The 24,512-nt window shown below is 42.8% G+C and overlaps 1 protein-coding gene across 2 annotated transcripts in view; it reads left to right on the forward strand.

Moving 5' to 3' along the window:
* Nucleotides 1–24,512, forward strand: part of LOC103365308 (sodium/hydrogen exchanger 9) — a 74,127-nt gene that overhangs the window by 39,531 nt on the left and 10,084 nt on the right. For both annotated transcript variants that reach the window (XM_008292718.1, XM_008292719.1), the window contains exons 13-14: nucleotides 19,554–19,599; nucleotides 21,909–21,964. In XM_008292718.1, coding sequence (XP_008290940.1) covers nucleotides 19,554–19,599; nucleotides 21,909–21,964 — 102 coding nt within the window. The remainder of the gene's footprint in view (nucleotides 1–19,553; nucleotides 19,600–21,908; nucleotides 21,965–24,512) is intronic.

Consider the following 24,512-nt stretch of genomic DNA (forward strand, 5'->3'; position numbering starts at 1 on the left):
GTCGGCGTCTGCATATGACGCATGCACACGGCTGCCCTTGTGGTGGCAGTTTGGTAAGTTTAGGGCAAGTTTTGGGCTGTGTGCACACCTCCTTGGAAGGTGCAAAAGAAAACATTTATATCACTTAAGATGAGATGAGATAAAACCAGATTTTTTTCCAGATATGTCTCAGAAAACAAAATGACATAACATTAGGAAACTAGGAAGCTAATAGAAAGCAGACAGGTTCTTATAAAATTAGCTTATATTTGGAGAATTCGAGGGCCTTAGTAGCTCACCTGGATGAGTAGGTGTCCCATGTCAAAGTACATATCACAGCAACCTGAGTTTGATTCCAGTTCATGGTGAGTTGCAGATGTTTGATGTAGTAGTGGTTCAGTGGGCTACTGATCAGAGGAGCAAAGCATTTAACCCCCTCAGGGACGCCATAGTGCCATCATTTCCAAATGTTGGATCAATAAAGTATTAAAAAATGTTGTTGCTGTGGCCTCATATCTCAATGAAGCCAGACTATCGGGCTAGTGAGATATGTTGGGTCTAAAACCAAAGTTTTTACATGTCATGAAAGTGGCTCCTGTTGTAGCCTGTCTACATCGCCATAGTAACTTATCCTGCATAACTAATCCGCTACAAAGGAGGTTCTGTTCAGAGTTTGGGATTTGAAGACTGTATATGTGCCAACTTGTCGAGCTGTATGTTCGTAAATCCACTGAAAAAAAGCCGAGCAGCTACAATCAGCAAATGGTGTGTGTCGTGTTGCCATGGGAACATACATGCATTCAGTTGGTGATGCAGAAAATGAATGTTTATATTCTTGGTCCTGATTGGAACGCAGTTTAGAGAACTGATTAGTCGATTGGTATTTATTACAGGAAATATTCAATCAACAACATTGATTTCACTCTGACTTTGCAAAACACAAAACTGACTTCCATGTGTCCGTTATTATTGGACAATGTGAGACCTGAATGCACTTTCTGAGCATCGTGTTTAAATGTGTAAAGTCTAAGAGCTCGAATGTTAGAAATAAGCAGCTGCTTTGATTGTCACTGAGTGGCAAAATAAAGATATGAACCTACCGGATTCACCATTTTCTACCACCATCTCTCTCCTGCTTCGATTGCGGTTCCAGAGCTTTTCATAGAAATACATTTTTATATGCTTCATAACAATGTGTTCCTCTTAGCTGAAGTAGGTGGCACATAAATGGTCCATTTTGTGCAAAAGAAGAGTCAAATGTCCTCTTCCGTGGGGGATGCATACAGAGCCTGGTGAGGAGTTAAGCTGATAACCGCCTTCGTGATCACCATCTCTGATCGGGGGTTTATGTTTTGTTAAACCAGCGTACACTAGCAAAGCCTGACTATCTCAAACTTGCCTAATAATACACTCCTCTGTTCTAAAAAAAAACAAAACACTTTCTCTCTATACTCAGTTTGGAACATACATCAGAAATTTTTGAAATGATTTTTGAAAAGACCTACACCATGTGTTTGCACCTTACCACCTTAAGCACAAGCCGCCTGTGTTTATGTTAAGGTTTAACACACACACAGCTGCACTACTCCACCCAACTAAACAAGGCAAGTAGGGTAAAAGGTCGCCTTGATGACGCCGTTAATCTTCGAACAGTTGTGCCACCACTTATCCTGCATTGTACCATCATGGAAAATAGTCTTGTGTTTGTTTCTGACATCCAGGCCCCTATTGTGGTGATGGCACCGGCTTGTTCATGTGATCCGTCCTCAAGGGCTTATTATAATGTCACATGCATTGAAGCTGTAATACAGACAACTGGCAGTGCTTTTTGAGCAAACACTCTAACAAGAATCAATCATAAGCCAAAACTGTACAGAGGACTTGTTAATCCATATTCCAGAATAGCTTTTAACAGAGCAAACTGTCCTGCTTCGTCCATGCCACGTCACATCATTTAAATCCCATTCTATGCGTTGTATTTATTTCTGTCTTTGTTTTTTTGTTTTTTTTCTTTTGTCTGCAAACCCCCTTTTGCCCGGGCAGTATCACAAGCACACAGACACAAGCACATATGCAATGTCACACTGCCAGTTCTCAGTCTCGCTCTGTCTCCTTGGCTTTGATGAGGGCTGGAGGTGGCAGGGCACCCCTAGGGAGATCTGAGACCCAGTCACAGTGAGCAGTCTGGGGCCCCCAGGCTTTGAACATTGGCCAGTCATGTCCTCTTCAAGCCCTTTCAGTTTGAATATCATTATTTTTTCCTCATCTCAGACTAATAGTCGTTAGTATTTCTGCTGTATTACGACTGTTTGCGGTACAGTTGTAATCACACGGTTCCCTGCTTTCTTATCTGTGTTTACATTCCTCCTTTCCATGCTCTATGTCATGGGAAGGGCAGATATCGTGTTCGGTCGAGATTATTGAAAACTGTTAGATGGACTGCAGATACACGAGGTCCCCAGAGAATACGTTTCAATGACTTGACTGCAAGCCACTTTAATTTGCCCAATAATTTGGTTTATGACCAGACCCACAAAGCGTTCCCATAAATCTAAGCTGTACTAATCAGCAAATGGCAGCATGCTAACAGGCTAAATTAAGGTGGCAAACATGGTACATCTGACCTGCTATACCCTTGTTTTCAGATATGCACACCACAGGCAACATACTTTTATTCATGTGAAGCAATTTAGAGATTTTTTTTTCCACATTTCAACACCTAGATTGGTCCAGAAGCATCACAGAGAGCACAAAAGAATAACAAAACATCTTTCTTGTTGGTTTGCACTACAGCTTCACATCTATTACCAACTGAAATGTCCACAAAATCAAGATTTTGCAGGTTAGATTGTTGAGATTTACCAGCAATGAATGCAATTCATTTCTACAAAACTCTAACAAGAGCTGAAGTTTAGTTTGTTGCTTCCGGTTGTTTGCAGGAATCTTGAGTTTATTGAATATATGCAGCATCAAATAACAGCAGGGTCCATATCAGCATTTGAGAGTTGCACACATTTATGCACATAAAATGGTAACAGCAGCTTCATTAATTATGTATAAGTTATTCCTGACATGCAGACAGGATCGATCAGGATCTAGTGGAAAGTCGCACTAACAGACAGGTGCGGTATCACACTTTATAAGCTGCAGTTAAGTCATTTGTTACCCACTGGATTTGCATTTATTATGCGTCACTGGTTTTCCAATCTAGCGTGTATGACAAATATCACAACTATTATGACTCCCTCTGTCGATGCAGCGAGTCCGCCTGAATCGAGCTGTGAGGAACATTAGCATTAAAGTGACCTATGCCTGAATGACAGAACGGCGTCACCTCAACGAGCCAGCAATGTTACATATATCCCATATCTGAAAAGGGCTTAAGTAAGCAGAGTCACGGCGAACACGTTAGCACGCTGACATTTGCATTTAGCTAAAAGCACAGCTGTGCCAAAGTACAGCCTCACACAGCCTCTAGCACGGCCGCGGACTCTTAGTCTGAGTAATAATTTGTCCATGCAGCGAGAGTGATTGACGGAGAATATATGAGATGAGAAAATGGCTCACATCGAATGCCATTTCTCTTCTCTGTGTGTGAGATGATTTCAAAACACTTGACGGCGAAGCCAACGAGCTCTGGACAGACAGGAGGCCTCGCTCTCGGCTGTGATATGTTCCCCATGTGTATTACTGTACATATAATGAGCGGTATTCAAAACTTGGAGGCTAAGACGCAACAGCTGGAGCCTGGCTAATGACTGGCCTGTTTGTTTTGAGTGGACAGATGGACGGGTGGAAGACCAAGCCTCTGATGTCACTTACTCTCCTTCATGCCCCACTGACCTCTTATCACTCTCACTCAGTCACTTATTCACTGACTCACTCCTTCATCCGCTCAGTCACTCGCTCTCTGTATCGTTGACACCCGTCCGCCTGTAGCGCTTTAATAAGTACAGCCACATTAACATAACAATTGTCATTTGCAATTGTGAAGACAGCCGTTTTCCAATTCTTATTCCGGCGTTAGACTTGACACACACATACCCACACCTCCTCCCCTCTGATATATAGGCACGGCAGGCTGAAGGAGAGAGGAAAGTCACCCTCATATCCTCATGTACACAGGCAAATACACACTGTCCATAATAAAAAGGACGTCAACCCGATAGGATGGAAGATACTTGAAAGAACTCCAAAGATGAATGGCTGCTGCATAGGTTTGCCTCCCTTGCGATAATGAAAGGAGACAATAAAACAAAGGGAGAGAGTGCGAGAAGCTTAAATTCTGATTCCTCTCTCAGTGGTATATTCTTTATTCTGTCCAGTCAAACCGATTTCTTTACAACAAAGGGGGGGAAAAAATATAAGAGAAGTCTGAATGAGAAAACGAAACTACAGCAAGGGATGACTTTGGAATTTAGACAGTGAACAAAGCCTTCTTTTTCTGGCTGTAAAAATTGCAACATATTCTTTAATAGGATTTCCAAAGCAGTCTTTGTTGTACAATAGCTGTGTGAATGTGGGAACTTGTAAAATTATCCGCCTTTTCTTTTCGTCCTTTCAGGAATGGATCAGGGGGGGTCAGGTGACTGTCTCTCTGTTGGTCCGATTTGTCAAACAAACTGCATCTGTCTGATTTGTACACTGAACTTTTCTATGTCTACAAAACGCATTCATTATTAATGTAGCCTGATGATCCAGTGATGGATTGGAGCTGTAATGCTGTTCCCAGAACACTTTGTCACTGTTATTTATCAAAACAACCTGCAGTTCTTCTTTTTTTTTCTCTCTCTCTCGCTCTCTCTTCTTTTTTTTTCTCTCTTCACTTTTCCCTCTCTCCCTGTTCTTCCTTGGGTGATTTTTCCCTCCCTTGCTGTACTGAAAGTTAAGTCTCATTTCTCATTACATTGAGCTCAGCTCCAGTTGGCGACGGGGTTTAGATGTGCAGCACTAAGTCAGAGTGGAGCCCTGCAAGTTCAGCCAGCCGCACCAACCATTGATTATGTCTCCTGAGTGTTGTCTAAGAACCGAGCTTCAATTTAACATTTCAGACGGCTCTTTTCGCAGCCGGGGAAAAGGCTCTGCCATCAAAATTCATCGTGGCCCTGTCTAGCGGGGGACTCTCAGCTTCCAAATCGTCGTGACCCCGAGTCGTCACTTGCTATTTCTATCTGCACCAGCCGGCATCGAGGGCAGCATTGTCACCGCTCGGGTCGAGCTACCTCTGTTTTGCTACAGCTGCCTATGTACTTCACACTCATCCTATATTCATGAAGGGGGAAAGAGTCAGTCAGAGCAACTTGTAAGGTTGCAGGGTGTTGATGAGACTTCAGTGCTATATTCAGGCTCTGAAAAAAAAGGCTAGTTCCCAGGGTAAGTAGGAACCTAATTGAGGTTGTTGCTGTTGGGAACATAATGAGAGAGATGGAGGCAGAGCGAGGGCACGGAATTATGATTCTGATGCTGATCAGACGTGAAACGTTATCTCTTCACATTAGCCTGCCAGGGTTACTCTCTGTGGCACCAGATACAGATAGTCTTCTCTCAGCTCAACTATCAACAGTCCTATGTGTGTTGATAGTTGAGCTGTGTGTGTGTGTGTGTCTGTGTGTGTGTGTGTGTGTCTGTGTGTGCAGACAGTAAACAGGTGAGAGCTCACAGAGAGCGTATGTGCGATATTGTTAACGCACTGCTTTCCCTGCTCGCTCACAGTTCAATGGGTTTTCTCTCTCACAGAGGATTGATAGTCGCGGCGGTGTGTGGAGAGACCGAACAGATTGCCGTGGTAACCGCATCTGTCAGATCGGCCAATACGGCAAGTTTATCAGGTGGAAATTGACTCAGGACGGAGGACTCATACATTGGAGTCCTGCTCCAGCCTCCACTAAAAAGGCCCAAAGGCACGGCCTAATGGATATGACGTCAATATGGAGAGGGAGGAGGAGGTCCATTAAAAAGAGCATCAGGGCAATAAAAATGGCCACTCGTGTGTCTGTGTGGGTCTATTTGTGTCAGCGTACGAGGGCAGCTAAATGCAGAAACGGGGGGAATTTTTGCACGAGTGCTATATGCAAATGGGACAGATGGAAAGGCGTTATTATTTTTGAGTTTATTGTTTAAGGGAATTTTCAGCTAAGCACCAGAGAGAGGTGTGGAAGAAAATATAGCGAGAACATCAGTACGTGCTGTGTGTATCTCTGGCAGGTGTCTGTGGGCTGAAAGAGGATCCACACATGAGTATGAATAATAAAACAGACATGGGGTGCCTCTGCCGCACGCTCTCGCGCACGCACAAAGTGCACACAGATGCACGTGCGCGCACATTTTTCCACTCCGCTGGTGGGTGAACAATGCTCTAAGAATATAGTCCGCATGGAGTGTGCTCCCTGGGAATGGGAAGCGGTAATGAGGTTTGATGGATGGCACTGATGGGGCCGAAATTTTTGCAGCGCTGCCGAGAGCCGCGGAGCAAGAGACGGAAAGGAAACGCTCCAGGATCCCGACGCCGCCTCCCTGTGCGCGTTGTTTACAGGGAAGCTGTGCAGTTTGTTTGTGTGGGAGAGTTGTGGGGGCTACTCTTTGGAAGCAGGGAGCGCTAATGAATTCAGCTTACCCAGCATCCCCAGCTGCCTAGCGACCTCACCTCTCAATCACTCTCAATGGGCACCTCTTATTTATAGAGCCATTATTTTTAGCCCTCTATAATTTCAGCCGTCTGCCTCTTGAAGAAACAGAAGGAACATTGGAGAGTAGGATGAAGACAGAAAATCCGAGGGAGAGAGAGACAGCCTGAGAAGATAAAAAAGATTATTTAAAAAAAAAAAAAAAGGCCATTGAATCAAGCTAATTTTTGTACTCATGAAAGAATGTTTTGTCTTTACAACCTGCTTCTTATTTTCACAGTTTTGGTCTTCACGGTGATGAATTATTAAAACACTTTAGTCATCATGTTAATTGCTGAGACCTTGGAAATGCAACACAAAAGAGTCTGGGGGTGGGGGGGAAAGAAACAGAGTGAGCTCATTCAAAATATCGATTTATAAAATGTGCATTTACGAAAGCTGTGGAAAACTTAAGAAGACTCTCTCTTTGAGGATGTACTTTTGCAGTTGTTTCGAAGCTCGGTGTTCAGCTCCGGCCGGTTCCACCTTTGCAACGCCTGACTTCGCCTAAATCCTGGCTAATCCAAAAATGAGCAGAGAGGTGGAGCGTTAGTGGAACTGAGAAGGACCACGCAGACACCTCTGGGCCGTGGACTCTTGTGGCAGCACCCACCTGTCACTCAAAGCAGCCATGCCCCTAATTATGCATAATTTTAAGCCTGGATACGATTTAAAAGGATGAGTTATACAAAACTAAATCCCCTGTACAGTTGTCATGAATGAGAAAATTACCTATAGAGACCAAACTGTTTTTTGTACCAGACTTTAAATATGTTTATTTCTGCTGTTAGGTTGGTCATTTTAACATAGGAGTCTATGGGGACTGATGCACTTTTAAAACCATTCTCAAGTTGCCCATGTTATTGGACCATTTGCGTTCATTTTTCAGCCCCGTAACACAATTTCCAGCTAAAGCTAATGAGAACGTCATTAGTTTTGCAGGTATTTGACCATAAACCAAAATAAAATTGAGGTCTGGCAGCAAATAAAAAGTTAGGGTCACCAAAGTTTTCTAGCGGCCCATCTGAAGGTAGTCGTAATGTGTCATCCTGATCTCAAAGTATCCATCTTAAGGTGGCATTGGGAGGAAAAGTCAGGGGATCACCACAGTCAGTAGGATTCAATCTCCGGGAACCTTTAATGTCAGTGGAAAATTTCACTGCAATCCATCTGACAGTTGCTGAGATATTTCACTCTGGACCAAAGTGGTTGACTGATCGTGTTGCTATTCATAGAGCCGTGCCAATGAATTTGCTAAAAATGGAAACAGAAATCTTGTCTGCAAAATGTGATTTAAATGCAGCAGATGTTACTTTTAGTGTGTGTTAATGTTTCAACTTCCTGAGAAACAAGATCGATTTATGGAGAAAAAACACAGATTCAAATATGACATTGTTCTGTTTAGACACTAAGCTTCCTTCACTCCGCGTCATCATAAAGGCACATACAAACTGAGATACCTGTCAAGGTAACACTGTATCATCCTTGTGAGCCTTTTTTTTTTATGATTTCCTTCTGTCTCGTGAAAGATGTTACGCTGTGCTCTGAATGTTAAGTTCACCGCAAGGCTGAAACCTGTCCACTTTTGTGTGATCGATGCTGCTGAAATCCATGCTGCTTTTGGTCCCGACTGCTTGTTCTTGAGTCAGGAAATCATTGGCCAGAGAGAGCGAGAGAGAGAGAGAGAACAACAACGCTGGCCAAACGTGGGCTCCCAATACACAGATGAGAAAAAGGGAGTCGAGTTTAATGGTTCAGCAGGACGGGCACACATAGAGCGATGCTTGCGTGGGGTGGTTGCCTCCAGACAGAAGGTGAAATAGATGCAGACTAACTCACTAAGAGACAATCAGGTGAAATGAGAGAGCGAGTGCTGGAACGCGGTCGTTTATTGGGTCCCTCTGAGCATTGGCACAAATCAAGCCCATACAATCAAATCTTCATCGGAGGCAACTGTTATGCAACTAGCCACGGGCGAGACTTCACCCACAGAAATGTAGCTTTGTGTCCACATCTACGACTTCTTGTCTGTTTTCTAACCTTTCTGACTTGGACTGTTGGACCCCCCCACCCCCAGGCAGCACCAGAAGCAAAGAAAGAACAGACTTGGCAGGCCTTGAGACGGCCATCTGTTCCCGTAGATGTGGTCATTCTGAATCAGACCCTTCTGTATGTCTCGGCGCACATAGACGCACGCTGATAAACAATCCCGTCTTCTTTCCGCCGGCTTTCTCGTGCGCTGTATGTCATCCAGCCTGTTACACCAAAAGCACTGTACATCTGGCAGTCCAGCCTGCCTTGTCCCGTGGCCATGTGTCTGGACTTCTGTTCCGAGGGTCTGTGGTTTCAGGGAAAAACGAAAAAGGGGGGGAGCAGGAGGTGGTGGTGGTGGTGGTGGTGGTGGTGGTTGTGTCGGGGTAAAGGAGGGAGGGCTCATATCGATTCATACCCGCTAGCAACGCGCCAAGAAGCTGCTTTTATAATCCTCCCTCTTAAATAATTCACCACTCGCCCTCAAAATTTCATCAGCACCTACATATAGAGAACAATCTCCCCCACAGCAGCAGCAGCAGCAGCAGCAGCATTGTGAAGGAAGCACAGGGAAGGGAGGGGATGATGAGGCAGCAGATGAGCCAGCAGGTGGATGATAGTCGCTTGATAATACCCTTGTCGAAACCCAAAATCAACTATCGCGGGCCACTTACGCAGCTGCAACGCGTGCATCAGCAGACGTGACAGTGTAGCAGCTCCGAGCCTGGGGAGGTGTGAGACACTGTTTTGACACTTCATCTGATTTGTTGGGCACATTTGTCTAATGGTCAGACCAGCTGAAAGCGATAGCAGCAGAGACACACTTCAGCTGTCTTCTCACCATTCTTCTGCCGCCTTTCCTTTGCAGATCCCCCGACTCGATGTAAAAGTTTCATAGTGGTCACCTTGTGCTGTTCCACGAGTCCATCCAGTGAAAGTTTATTTTACAGGCTTCTGTTAACCCTCTAAGCCCCAGAACTCACCACCACCTGGTTGAAAACACTTTTTTTTTCTGAAACAATGAAAAAGAATCACACCAATTGTCAGAGCTAGAAAGTGTAAAAACAGGTCAGGTTTTTTACTTTTGCACAGACCTTGAAATACTCATCTTTGACGTCCCATTCCATTAGAAACAGGATGCAAATCTAGGCATAAAAAAGTGATATTTCATCTAAATTACTTTATTCTACTTCCATCCATCCATTATCTATACACCGCTTAATCCTCACTAGGGTCGCGGGGGGCTGGAGTCTATCCCAGCTGACTTAGGGCGAAGACAGGGGACACCCTGGACAGGTCACCAGTCTATCACAGGGCTACACTTAGAGACAGACAACCAAGCACACTCACATTCACACCTACGGACAATTTAGAATCACCAATTAACCTCAACATGTTTTTGGACTGTGTGGAGCCGGAGAATCCGGAGAGAACCCACGCTGCACGGGGAGAACATGCAAACTTCACGCAGAAAGATTCCGGTGCCCCCACCAGGATGTGAACCGGCAACCTTCTTGCTGCGAGGCAACATCGCTAACCAACTACGCCACCCTGCAGCCCTTATTCTACTTGTGTCATTTAAAATTTTGCCAAAGTAGGCCCTTCACACTCACCAGATTCTGTATAACAAAATAAAATGGCAAATATTCAGAGACGTTTTGACTGAACTGGGCTGAACTGCAGGCTGTGTTTACACGGAGCAGATAGGAGACAAGTATGGAAACCAATTAAAAATGAAAGTAGTCAAATATATCTTTTTTTTCTCCCCAATCTTGGTAACACATGTAGGCAAGTTGATTCCATTTGTTTTGTTGTTTTTTTTCTCTTTTCTTTAGATAAAAATGCATAATCAAAAAAAAGTAGCGTTTTTCTTTCCGATTTATGGCATTTCAACTGTTAAACTGCACAGACTTTTCTGACTTGTAGTCATGGTTGTACTGTGTCCATGGAGGTGCAGGACTTTATATTGCAGTGAAAAATGAGCCCACAGTGAGTAAAAATGTGACTGAAGCAAAAAAAAAAAACCCAGAAACTGCTTGGGGCTTACAGGGTTTAGCTTGAGGTGAAGTCCGATAACAGAAAAGCAGGCCAGTGTTGTCCATTTTCCAGTAAACAGACAACAAAATTCCTTCAGTCATCTCTTCAGCAAGAAACAAGAAGCCAGTATCCCAGAGCCAAATTTAAGACTCCAAACAGGCTGCTGGTATGGAATTACTTTCCCACATTAGCCCTTATAACAGTAACTTCTTTCTCTGAGATCCTTCTGATATATTTAGCTGCAACCGATTCCTCCGCAATAAAGAGACGACACCGTCCAAATACGACAACCAAACGCGGCATCAAGAATCCCTCAGAGTCGAGCCATTAGAGACTTTCTCCCACGTTCATCAAAGGGAGGCATTTGATCTCATGCCCTTGACGCACTTTTGGCAAGAATGAGAGAACAAAAGTAGGGAAGGGAGGAGAAATAAAGCCACGCTAAAGGATTAGTTCTGGCCTGCGGTTATGAATAACACAGCAGCTAAACTACACTCGCAAGAAAACACCATTAGACGAGCAGTGTGCTTATTAGAAGATCGACAATTTGGTGGAAATTGGTTGGATGCTGCTGCCCACTTCTCAGTGGATTTTCAGAGTCTGCTGCGCACATACAGTGAGCCAGTAATGCAACAGGATTATTGCATTTTCAGCCAAACACTTTGTTAGTCATTAAATTAATCATTAAACAGGTTGGGAGTTTTAGAGCAATTCAGCAAAGACCTGACCGGGTCCAATAGAGACTTTGGCATCTGTATTTGTGCACAGCTTATTGCATTAAAAGCACTTGCTTATGGCAAAGTCTGAGGATTTAAACACAACATGGACTGGCTTGAATATCCTTCATATGCTTTTTTTTTGCATTACCACCCAATTACAGCCCACATAGAAAGCATTAGAAGAGTATACTATTTTAATAGTGGAAGTTTTACTGGGGCCAAGCTTGTAATCTGGTCTCATATTTATATTTAAGCAATATCTTTAAACTGATGTAACTATTGCTTAAGGGCATCTATCTTTTCTTCAGATGACTCACCTCCTTTTCCTGAGTAATAATGAAATCAAAGCAACACTGTCTATAAAGCTCAGGTATCCTTTTTCTTTCATTTGTTCTACTGTTGGGCAGCCGGCCACCTCTCTACCATTTTCCTACTAAAAACGCTGAAAATAGTGTGTGTTCACGAAAAAAAATTATGATAAAAAGTGTGTGTCATTGTATGCGTTATCTGGATGTTAAGTTCCATCCTCTCGGGCAGCGATTGTTATCCAGGCAATTCTTTCCATGCCCCACATCCCCGCTCACTCCACTCGACTAAATTTAGGCTGTTTTCCCTGTGTCATGCTGAGACATCCAGGTGAACAGCGCGAAGGGAAATGAATTCTGTGTGATAATAATATCTTTGGCTCCCACAGGCCGATCCGCTCCCAACAGTCTTTGGCTATCTGCAGTGATTTTTTAGCTGGTTTGAAACGCTAAAAGACTCCCCCTTCCCGATAAAGCGACGCCGTTTGAAACGCTGACGGCTGTCAGCTCGCAGGGACGTCTTTATATTCTGCAGAAAATATATAAGAGAACGGCGGTAGAGTACAGTTGCTTGTAATTTAACCTTTAATCTTTGTGTAAATGCAGCACCGTGAGGCAGCTTCATCATTTTCCTTTTTGTTCTCGCTTGCTACGTTGTCATGAGAAATGACAATTTATCTGTAGCTTCTTTTATGTGCAAAACACCCAAAATATATTTTCAAAAAAAAGACCTTTCTGTAGTTTACATTGTAGTTAGATCAGAGGCCACATCAATACAAGGAATAGATGTTTATGCATAAAATGTGCTTATTTGCTTTATTGCAGAGAGTTTGATGATTAATATATCTCTCATGCAGTATTTGTCCAACAAATGTGAAGCTACTAATTAGCTTAGCTTCTCATTAAAACTAATATTAACAGAAGGAGTCAACTAACCCGCTTTTTACACTTTGGTTTGTGAACAGTTTTAATGAACAAAATGTCCCGTAACATGTTGTTTTGTCAGGTTTGTAGCTGCTGCTTGGTGGGTTTTTTCTCTATTCCAGTCTGTATACACAGATAGTCCGACTGCTGGCTGGTGCTTTATCATATTTACTGTACAAACATTAGAGTGGTATCGATCTTCTCAGCTTATCTCCCTGCAAGAAAGCGATCAAGTATCATTTCCACAATCTCCGACTATCCCTTTAAGACACTGCGCACATATTAACACAGAACGAATAGTAACAAATCCTCAGAGTGAATGTGGTTTATTTACAGCCTCTCTGTCAATCAGTCGGGCAGATCAACCCATAAACTAAACAGTAGCCTTACGTGTGTCAGAGACTAGACTTTTATCAGACTAAATAAATTGTATACTTACGATACTAGTTTGAGCATTTCAAGAATGTAAAGACGTCAAAGTGATGGCTGCAGTGATTGTGTTTGCTGACAAGCAGCAGCATCCAGGTTGGTATTACATACACAGAGTTATTTCAGACCGACGTGCCTTGGCTCAGCTCAAACAACAGAAACGGTAACATAATATTTGGACATCTGTTGAGTGGGTGATCGTTCATCAGTGCGCAATATGGCAGAAAATTTGAAAAGTTTTCGTCTGGTGAGAGGAGATAGCAACCAGAGGACAATCGCTTAGACAATGAACCGTGCTTTTATGCAAAAGCTTCCCACTGAATGCTACGTTTGACTAATATCGCAGATGCATCTGATAATATGCACACCGTCCCTGCGCCGCTCTGCCAGTTTTATTTTTACACCAGCTCAAGTGATGTGAAATTTAGGTTAAAGCTGCCGAGAGAGAGACGGGGATTCTCATTCTAGGCCTTTTGCACAATGACCTAAATATTGCAGACTTGGTCATGTATGAATTGTTATTTCCTAAGACTGCAATAGTTGGAACCTGAAGCTTGTGTTGTGTTGTTCAATGCTTTATCTCCTCATCCACTGCGGAGTCATAACGCTGGGAGATGTAAGGCTCAGCACAGCTCATGCGTGACAACTCATATGCAGTTATGTCTCTTGTAAAGCTCGCCACTATGACCTAAAATTTATATCCAGTATCGGAATATATAACACAGTGTGCTGTTTTCCCTGAAGAGAATTGGATTTAAATGCAGCGCACGGGTCTGGGATGGTAATTGCAATAGTATTGCTGTTTGCCTCGAGAAAAAAGCTATTATCAGTTAGCTATTAGAGTTTCATACATGCTTGTGGTGCTTGACGGCTGACATGGTGAGAGTGTGTGCTGCACTTTGTCATGACATCTGCCCAGCAACTTCATGACTTTGTTCCGGTTTAACTGTTTGTGGTTTTGTCACCATACACCACAACTTGCTGACTGGTAGCTGCAGAAACAAACTGACTGGCAACTGAAGGTTTTGTGAAATCTGCAACATCTGTGAAATAAAACACAAGTTATAACACTGGTCTACACCCATTTTGGTGGCAAAGTTTTTTGAGCTCATTTTGGACAATTGCAATGTGCTGAATCCAAGTATTACATTGGTTTTGCTCAATGAGGTCAAAATTTTGATTTGATGAAGCATTTTACTTGCTTTTACCTTTACAGATGTTTACGCTCATCAACTTTTGGATAATTTAGCTTATGAAAAGGATTAGAAAATGAAGTTGTTCCTCTAAAATCCGATTTCATATGAGAAATACTAAAATAAATCAATCGCTAATGTCAAAAAATGTAATCAATTTAGTGGTAAAATCGATTTTTTAAAATTGAGTTGGCATAACAACCTGACCTGATACAGAAAAGCAGATGTCATTTTTGGATTCAGCATTGCAAAAATGTCCTAAATCAGTTAAAAACTCCTTCAAAAAAGTATTTTTTGTAACCCAGTGTAATCAAAGATACAAGAGAAACGGCTCAAATACATTCAAACATGCTTGTAATTTATACAAACCTACACTATTAGATCTTGCCCCTTTAAAGTATTCTATCTCGACAGTGTGGATAGAAGACTGTGAATCTACTTCAATGCACAGTTGTGCTTTGCATAAAGTCTATCCGCTGCTGCTTTTTCTTATCACTGCAATCTTGCGGTCAGTACGCTGAGATCTTACAGTCAGTGTCTGAATCACTGCAGGTATTGACGTCTGCATTGTTTTTTTTTTTCATTTTTATTTTTTATTTTTACACTACCGCCAGAGCTGCCAGAGTACATTCTTAGACATTCTTCATACTCACAGAAATGTTTCATTCTGAGATGATATAAGGTGTTACAGTCTGCAGATAAATGGATTCTTACTGATATATGACTTTAAAGAGCCCTTTAGTACATTGATTTTTTATTTTATTTTTTATTTTTTTGCATTTGTCCCACCTCTGTGCTAAATATACTGTTGTTTTATTGTAGTGTTGTAGCTGGTGAACAGGTGTTGGGGCAGTTTGCGATGCACCTAATATGACATGACAACATAAAATCCATCTACTGCTCCTGCCAAACACTATAGCACTGTCATGTCGTATCACAGCACTTGTGCCGTTCACACAGATCAGCCACAACAGTACAACATCGACTGGTGAATGACACTGATCATCCCATCGCAGTGCAGTGTTTTGCTGCTACACCTTGGCTCCTGACATTCATGTAGATGCTACTTTGACATGTACCACCCCCCAACATACCCTACAAACCTTACAGCAGGGGTGTCCAATCCTGGTCCTCGAGGGCCACAGTCCTGCATGTTTTAGATGTGTCCCTCTTCCAACACATCCTGATCATTTGAATCAGGTGTTTTGGAAGAGGGAAACATCTAAAACATGCAGGATTGTGGCCCTCGAGGACCAGGATTGGACACCCCTGCCTTACAGGAACCACTCCAGGGACTAAACCAAGAGCCCAGGCCGTTGACTCGGCCTCCAGACTCCCCAGATCCCGATCCGATTGAGCATCCACGGGATGCACCAGTGGACCCACTGCTAGCGTCCTGATACCAGACACAATAGAACCCCCCAGACATCCAGAACTGGTCTGAGCTGTTTTTAAAGCACAAGGGGAAAAATATAAGGCAGGTGGTTGTAATGTTGTGGTTGGTTAGTGTCTCTGGTCTTTATATAAACAGTGAAGTGCTAAAGTTAGATTCTTATATTATTATCCATCATCTAGTGCCACGACAACAACCCCAAAAAACAACCAGACACATAAAACTATCTGCCGTAACAATAAAGTCCACCATGCTGAAACTTGTGCACGGTGCCGTATATGCGCGTGGCATCAATGCAAATTCCAGTCTCTGATGCCAAGAGTGGAATAAGGTATCCGTGTGTCCCTGGCGAGAAGAATAACCAAATGGGATCTGCAAACAGGGAAACTGGAAGGATGACTTACAGCTTTCCTCTTGTCCAAATTCGCAGCACAGAGCAAACAGTCCCAGTGAGACTCAGACTCTCTTTGTCTTTTTCTCCCCGCGCCCTCCCCCCCTATTTCTATTTCCCTCTCATCCTCGCTCGCTCTGTCACAGCAGCGAGAGAAGGAAATAGCGCAAAGAGCGAGCACGGCGGAAGGGAGGAGTGCTGTAACTTCATTTACCCGGCCTGTTGAGCGTACGCTCGCAGAGTTCCTGAACTCTAAAAGAAGTTGTTTATTAATCGATGCCGCTAATCGCATCCACTTGAAATGCGTATTCATTAATAAACAACTGCAAGGAAGACGACTACAACCTGTAGACTCCCTCCGACGTCTGACTATATATTATAAATGAGCCGTGTGTGCATAGACGTCGTTGCTGTGATGCTGTGATTTCTTCTCTTGAGGCTTCATGTTCCGTCTGCCTGCAGCACAGCAAGCTCAGCTTTATCAGCCTGCTAGCGTCTGCCAGGCTGATAACAAAGCTACAAACACACATGTATCTGCACACACACACACACACACACACACACATGCTTCATCGCTGCCCAAGGCCAAACTGTTTTTCTCTTCATCTTTTTTTCTGTGAGGCGTAGTGGAAGTATTAACTTGAAAGGAGGTGTTTATAGGTGTGTGTGGGTGGTTTCTACCTCACTTTTGGTGTGTAATTCTTTTTTTTTTTTTTGTACTGGACAAGATAGTAGTTTAAAATCAGGTACTTTCTCTTCCAGTTAACACGGTTAATAGCAACGTTTCCCAGAAAACCCGATGAGTCGTCAGTGAATGTTCTTTGCAGCCTCATCCTGGAACGTGTCCAGCAATGTTTTAGTCACAGATTTAAGATTGTATCAGAAAATAAATAGGCTAATAATGGAGACAGAAGAGTTTATGTTTGTGACTGTCGGGATTACAGGAGCCACAGCTCAATCTTAACGGATTGCAGGAGATTGAGTTACTCCATTGTGTGTTTCTTTTTGACTGGGTTTTATTGCATGATTTTCCCCACAGAATGGGGGAACTCCACCTTATTCATGGAGGATCAGTTCGTCTGTGGAGGCGTATGACTGAAGCATCTATGACTCAGCTATCGTCTAGGCCCCGTATTTCCTGCAGTAGATATGAATTTATGCAAAAATTTGCAGACTTCTCATCTCTGTTGCACTTTATTTCCTTCTCCCGTCGCATGCACTCATTGACGGATCCATTCGTGTGAAGTCACAGTCGTAAATTAGTTTGGACTCGATTTGTCTTTATTGGATGTCGGCGGGTTGAAGATAAGGCTAGCAGTGCGCAGGGGTCACGGCGATTTTTTTTGAAAAAGCGATCCTGCGAGAGGAGACCGGCTGACAGCAAAAATATTTTCCCAGAGACACAAAGCAGACTGTCGTCGTTCTCACAAACACCCCCTCCTCCTCCTCCTCCTCCTCCTCCTCTCCGTTGCCTTGTTATCTCTTTGTTCCTCTCTTGCATCGGGATTGAGGGACAACGTCACTCTCTTCTATTCTCTTTTATGTCTTCCTTCTCTGGCTGTCTTGTCCTGTCTCCCTAGTCAATCTTCACACTCGCCAGCTCACTATCTCTCACACACATTCACCAGCATTCTGTCACCGTCATGTCACCATAGATTATCTTCCATCACGCTCCGGAAGCCAACCTACACTTCTTTTTTTTTCTTTTTTTTTATTTGTTTGTTTTGTGCTCTTCTCACCTTATTCTCTTTGCTCTACCTCCAGCTTGTGTTCTGTTTCTTCTCCCTTCCCCTCACACCTTATCTGCCCTTTCCTCTTGCTATCAGCTTAGCTCGGTGACAGAGCCTGTCGCCATGGAATGCATCCCACCAGCTGAAGGTGATGCGTCATATGCAGCGCTGCTTGTTTGTGCCTGTCACAGCCTGCCCCATCCGAGAGGCTCTCCCACAACACACCAAGGAAAAAAAACAGCAACTTCCTCCAGTGTAGACTTAGAAAAACCTTTGCATAATAAAAACAGATCTCAAGCAATATCTTGACCGCTGTTTCGGTGCAATTTCAGCACCTCCTTCTACTGTTCTGCTGACAAGAAGAATAGATCCATGTGGTGGGCAGGGAAGAAAAGAAAAAAAAAAGTTGGAAGATGGTGATGGGTGAGAAGAAGCAGAAATAAGAGGATGTGGGAGGTGATGAAGATGGGAAGAGTGATCTGAGAGTCTGAAATGGATATTTGAGAAGATAAATTAGCAAAGAGAGTTGGTGTAGGAAAGAGAGAACATGAAAAATATTAGGTTAAAAAAAAAGAAAGGACGGATGGGGTGAAGATGGAGGTTGGTGTAGTGTGAAAAGCTGCAGGGGGAGGAAAAAAAAAATCAGAGGATGAGACAGAATAGAGGAAAAGAGAGAATACTCAGAATCAAAACGAATAAACAAGTACAGTCGGAGAAGAGATTTTCACACCACAGGATCCGTACGGCGCAAAAAAAAAAGAGCCTGTGTACGAAGACCGAACTGAAATTTGAGGAGCAATAACAAGAGGGAGCAGCCATCTGAGAGGGAAGGAATTGAGGCAGAGTCAAGACAAACAGCGACAGAGAGATGGATGGAGGAAGGAGGGCGGCCAACACACAAAAAAAGAAAGAAATCAGTACAACCTTAAGTAGTCGCGGCGCTTTAATGCTCTGATGAGAATCTCCTCAGTTGTGTTATTGCAGAGGGCTCTCAGTGGAAGGCTTTTGTGTCAGCACATTGGAAAGGCACACTATGCACACACACACACAACACAGTGGTTCTGAAAATGTCCTGAGCAGTAATGACCTGTAGGAACCAGCACCGCCAGCTATTTTCTACCCACAGCGTCCTGATGGTGCAGCAGCTCCGAATGATTTTGGATGACACATAATTATATCAGTCATTTTCATCACCTGTCTTGAGAAGATGCTGCAGATTTAAAGTAAAAAAAATAAAAAATCATGCATTAGTGTTGGGCTTCACCAGATAACACCCTCGTTTTCCTCGATGAAGTGGCTGACTGGGCTGTCACCGGTCCTCGTTGAGTCACTTTATTTCAATTCGCGGCGAGCAGGCAGCCGCTCGGCCTCTCCTCCCAGCCCCCGTGGCAGCAAAGTGGGGTCCACACCTTGACAGGATAATAACAGCAGCCACGTCCTGTAGAATATCAAGCATAATTGCGGCGCTGTTTTGTCATTTATCAAAGGTTTACCCAGCTGACATTTTCTCGGTGTGATGTGGGAGACGAGGCTGATTTTGATGAAACTGTTTGAAAGGTCATGTTCAAACCGAGCCGCGTTATGCGCCGACTTTCACCCTCTTTGCGAAGTTACGTGCGGTACCAGACGGATCTGTTCAAACAGATATGGCTTCACATGCAGTGCGGAATAAAACTCCTGGGATTTGTCTCTGATTCTTTATTGTTTCATCCTATTGAGTCAAGGTTTGACTGTATTCTTTTTTTTTCCATTCACTACAGAGTGGGGGTGGATGCAGATGAAAATCCACAGGACCTGTCTTTAGAGGTAAAAGCGCCCTATTGTCACTATTCAGAAGTCACTGTTTTATCTATTGTATTTATTCCTGCAGTCTTTGTCTTTTCTGGTATTGTCATGGTATTTAAACTGAGCTGCAGTTCTGTTGCAAGTTCTTCTTTCTCATAGGCGTGTCTGCACCTACAGCAAAAAACACAACACAGGATGTTTAGCTGTTACATAGAACGTATTTGTGGAACTGCCTGCTGAAAGTGTCATAAAACAAAATGACCCATCCATCCATTATCTATCCACCGCTTAATCCTCACTAGGGTCGTGGGGGGGCTGGAGTCTAACCCAGCTGACTTAGGATGAAGGCAGGGGACACCCTGGACAGTTCACCAGTCTATCACAGGGCTACACTTAGAGATAGACAACCAAGCACACTCACATTCACACCTACGGACAATTTAGAATCAACAATTAACCTCAACATGTTTTTCAACCTTGTGGGAGGAAGCCGGAGAACCCGGAGAGAACCAACGCTGCACGGGGAGAACATGCAAACTCCACGCAGAAAGATCCTGGGTGTCCTCACGGGGACGCAAACCGGCGACCTTCTAGCTGTGAGGCAACGATGCTAACCACTGATGCACCTTGCAGCGCCCAAATGATCCAGTCAAACCAAATTTATTTATGTAGCATATTTTAATACAGCCAGAGCTGACTAAAGTTCTCTGCAGGCAACAGATACATGCAAAAAAAAAAAGACAGGGGATAGGAAGAACAATGTATAAAATCAATTTACAAAATAAAATACAATACATGGAAAATAATGAAGGAAAAAAAGGACAGAACAGGATAAAAATTTGTGATTTCAAATTATGAAATAAAACAAATATTTAGAATAATGAAACATAAAAATACTGATACAGAAAGCCCCACCTCACAAGAGACACGCCGTTAAAAAAAAAATTAATTAAAAAAAAATGTAAAAGGCTTTTTAAAAAAAGATAAATGGAGAAAATCTGGCAGCAACAGTGCCAGAAAAAAAGTAGTTTAAAAAATGGTGGAATACTGTACAAGTATGTTGTTTTATATTTATGTATTTACAAGTAAAAATATGAAAAACAAGTAAATGTATACTATTTAACCCTATTCAGGACTTTTATGTTGCCATATGTAGAAGGTCTTTCGGGGTCCCCAAGAAAGAATATGTGCAAAATATTTGTTGGTATTCATTGTAGACTTTTGTACCATGTTATATACATTTTCTGATAAGTTGACATAGTTTTGATTCCAAATGCGTGACAAATGTCCCTCTTTTTATATTTTAAAAAAAAAATCTTCAAAAATACAAAAACAAGACCTGTCACCTAAACTAAATGGTCTGGGGTCCAACAGAGCCCAGAAGTCCTGAACTGGGTTAAAAAGCATTAAAAAAAATACTTCCTTGATGAATCATCCTTTGGTTGAGCTGTCTTTACATTACCACAAATCTGCCCTACTTCCCATTCTCAATCTGTATGTGTCTGTACACTCAAATTGATTATATGTAGATGTTTTTGCACGAACAGTACTGAGGATTTACCAAAAGGTGTAATTTTCACACGTACTGTACTTTGCAGGGATTTACAGTGCATCTTGCCATCCTCTCCCACGGACACAGAACATGCTTCTTACCTTTTAATCTGGTCCCTGTTGTTTATTCTAACACCGCATGATATCAAAGTGAAGAAGCGTTCAAACAGAGGAAATGCACCCTGCTAAATGATGGTCTGCACCACATCCCGTCCAACACTGAGGCGCTCTGAGTGCAGCTGTTTTTTTTGTTGTCGTGCAGGCACATTCACCCACATATATACACACACATATATACACACACACCTCCCACATTATCGTCACCACTTCCCAGCAGTGCTCCTCTCTTTCATCTTCTCATTTGACCTGCCTCTTATCTGCATGCTATGAATGGGACACGGTCTGGGCATCTTCGAATAGACGGTTCGGCCGGTAAAGGCTGGACGAGGATCCCAGCGGAGGGGTTGAGGTTGAGCTCCAGACTTCTTTCTTATGGAAATAGACGAATGTAACCTTGCCCAGAGCGCGAGTCCACACGGGGACGGCTGGAGGGGAGGGCGTGTTCTTACTGTAGAGGGAAGGCATCTCCGGGGATTGTGCAGTTTTTTGGGAACAGGATTTTTCCTATATGAGCACAAGGCCCGAGGTCATTGGATATGGCCCCGCTGACCGTCCCAGGGTGCTGGTTTTCAGCATTTCCATCAGGCGGCGTATACAAGCCACCTCAGTGCGTCTTTGTGTGTGGACGAAACTAACATTGGTTCTCTCATGGTCCACAGGTTGCTACAGGGAGACCAGACACAACACGGGGCCTGTGGCACCGCCTGGACTACAAGTATCCTTTCATTTCTTTTCTTCTCCAAAGCACTCTCACATCTGCTTGCGCTCACAATAGTTAATGCCCCACTCTGTGGACTAGTATTATATGGTGAGTACAAGAGAAAATGGTGCTTCATTTCAGGAGCCGTGAAGAAAGAGCCTTATGTACCAGGACGGCAGAACAAACAGAAAGTTAATGAAGTGCTATAAGTGGGTGGCCTGCTTGTGTGTTACGTGTGTGCACGTCAGAAGAGCAGGAACACATGTTCTCGGGGTAGTTTTCCCCAATAAAATGTGCTTTAGGATGCATTTATTACAGAGCTACCACATTGAGTTGGCATCCTGCAGGAAATGCAATATATTTATCCAATATTTGTTTTTGTTTTTTGTAACTTCAATTCATTATACAAAATGTTTCTCACCTATTGTTGCGTCATGATGTCAACCGGTTTTGGCTCCAGTCAGCGCTACAGTTTTAGACAATAGAGTCCGACTCGGCTCAGTGTGAAAGTTTCCAAGGCTTCAAAAGTATGGAAATACTTAAAACGATCACAGAACAAAAGACGATTTGTGTGTAAAGTTTCGATGGCATAGCACACTTGAAGAGAAAACACACAGTCTCTACTCAGCAGGGAGACACTTTCAGTCTGTTTTGTTTCCCTTCTGTACTCGGTGCTTTGCATATTTTTCTGTTTGGGTTGTCAAACGAGGTCCATTAAAACTCACAGTCAACTAACTCACAGTCACTTCCGAGCTGCTGTTCTGCTAAAATCTTGTAAAAAAAAAAAAAAAAAAAACGCACTTTAGACATGAGTTAAAGGGGACAGCTGTGCTATGAATTTGGTGATAATTTGAAATTTTCATAAAATTTGAGGCTGATGCCAAAGTCAGAGAACATAGTGACTTTATCTGATGAGTCCATGTTACAATTTGTTTAAGATGCACTTTAAGGGGTTTAACAGAACCTTAGATTTCTTTTGGAGCTGCACTACTGACTGATTAAAGAAAGAAATCCTTGATTTAATTTATATTTATAACACTGGAGTTGCCAGATTAGCGCTTCAGTTTTATGGATTAATTTAAAAATGTTGTTTTATTTTATACAATAACATGCAATAACTTAAAATACATGGTGAGTTTTGGGTTAAAAATTTACAAATTAGAGGAATTAAAATATTCAATTAGATCAATCAACGGTAAAATAGATGTTAGTGCCATATTATACAATATGTTCCCAATTTTTCGAATCTATCTCCAAACAACACCTGGCTATATACTAGTATGTGACTACAAACACAGGACTTGCTTCAAGTAATAATTTCTTTGTTAAATTAATCTAAATATGTGCAGTGGAACCACTGATATCACCTTTTTTACTGAGCATTTTTCTTCTTTGTCAAGGCTGCAACTCAGCAGTAACAAGTGTCATTGGAGATCCAGTCGTGTTGTGTTAAGAGCAGCTAATCAGGCAGAAATGAGGAGTGGGCTGCTGTGGAGGTCTGTTCAGCTCACTTCTTTTTACGCCCACACTCAAAAATTGTATTAATTTTCAAACTTGTACTCTTCAGTCCCAACCAACGTTGGCCCAAATGAAACCTGAGGAAACTTTGCACAGTTTTGTGCAGCTGTATGAAGCCACAAAAGGCTTTATGCAACTTTGTAAAAGGCTGTGGAGTTCTCACTGAAGAGATCTCTTTCTAATGCATTCTAATGTAAACGATGGGTCCTTACTCTGTGCAAAAATGCATTCACAAAATTCCTCTGCAGTTATTATGAGGGCTACGCAGTTCTGAAGTGTTTTAATTATGAAATTCCCGATGAAAGTCCACTTAACCTTTTTGAAATCAGCATACTTAATTCCTACTCTGCGGTCGGAAAGGAAGTAGAGTGATGCCACATTTGCGTCTGTCTTCTATAAATATTAAATTTGCATAAACTATAGAGCATAAAGTGTGCAAACAAGAGGAAGCAGCTAACTTGAACCTGTCTGACGGTATAAAATCTCCCTCCCAGCGCCCATAGACTTCATCTTGTTTGTTCTATCAGTGCAAAAGCCTTTACCCTTACCTTTAGAGGCAAGAAGTTTTCCTCCTTTCTCAGTCTTGTGCTGAGCTACGTGGGCGCGAGCCGCAGTCCAACTATGTAAACAGGACTGAGTAGTATTGATCTTTTCCTCCGCTTCTCGGCAACGTAGTGTGTCCCGGTAAGTGAATTTCCCAAAACGTCACATTATTGCTGTCACCGTTGACGACAGGGTGAAGCAGGTTCCTGTAAGCAGAGAGCGCAGTCAGATCAGCCGGCAGCAGGGAAACAGTTGTGTCCTCTGGAGTGGAATTTAACAAGGACTGCATTAAGTTTAAGCTAATCTAATTTTCCCGCTTAATGGCCTCATGACCTGGCCCCCGTGCTCAGGAAGGAGCTCATCATTTTACTTTATGGACACCGGCTCTGCTGCAAAACAATGAGCTGCACGACTGGTGGTGCATTCTGTTGGAATATTCGTTTAATGCACGACTGCGTTAATTTTAGTTAGTTTTTAAGTGCATTTAAAGTGAATAATGGTC

This window comes from Stegastes partitus, unplaced genomic scaffold (assembly GCF_000690725.1).
Source record: "Stegastes partitus isolate 25-593 unplaced genomic scaffold, Stegastes_partitus-1.0.2 Scaffold826, whole genome shotgun sequence".
Lineage (NCBI taxonomy): Eukaryota > Metazoa > Chordata > Actinopteri > Pomacentridae > Stegastes > Stegastes partitus.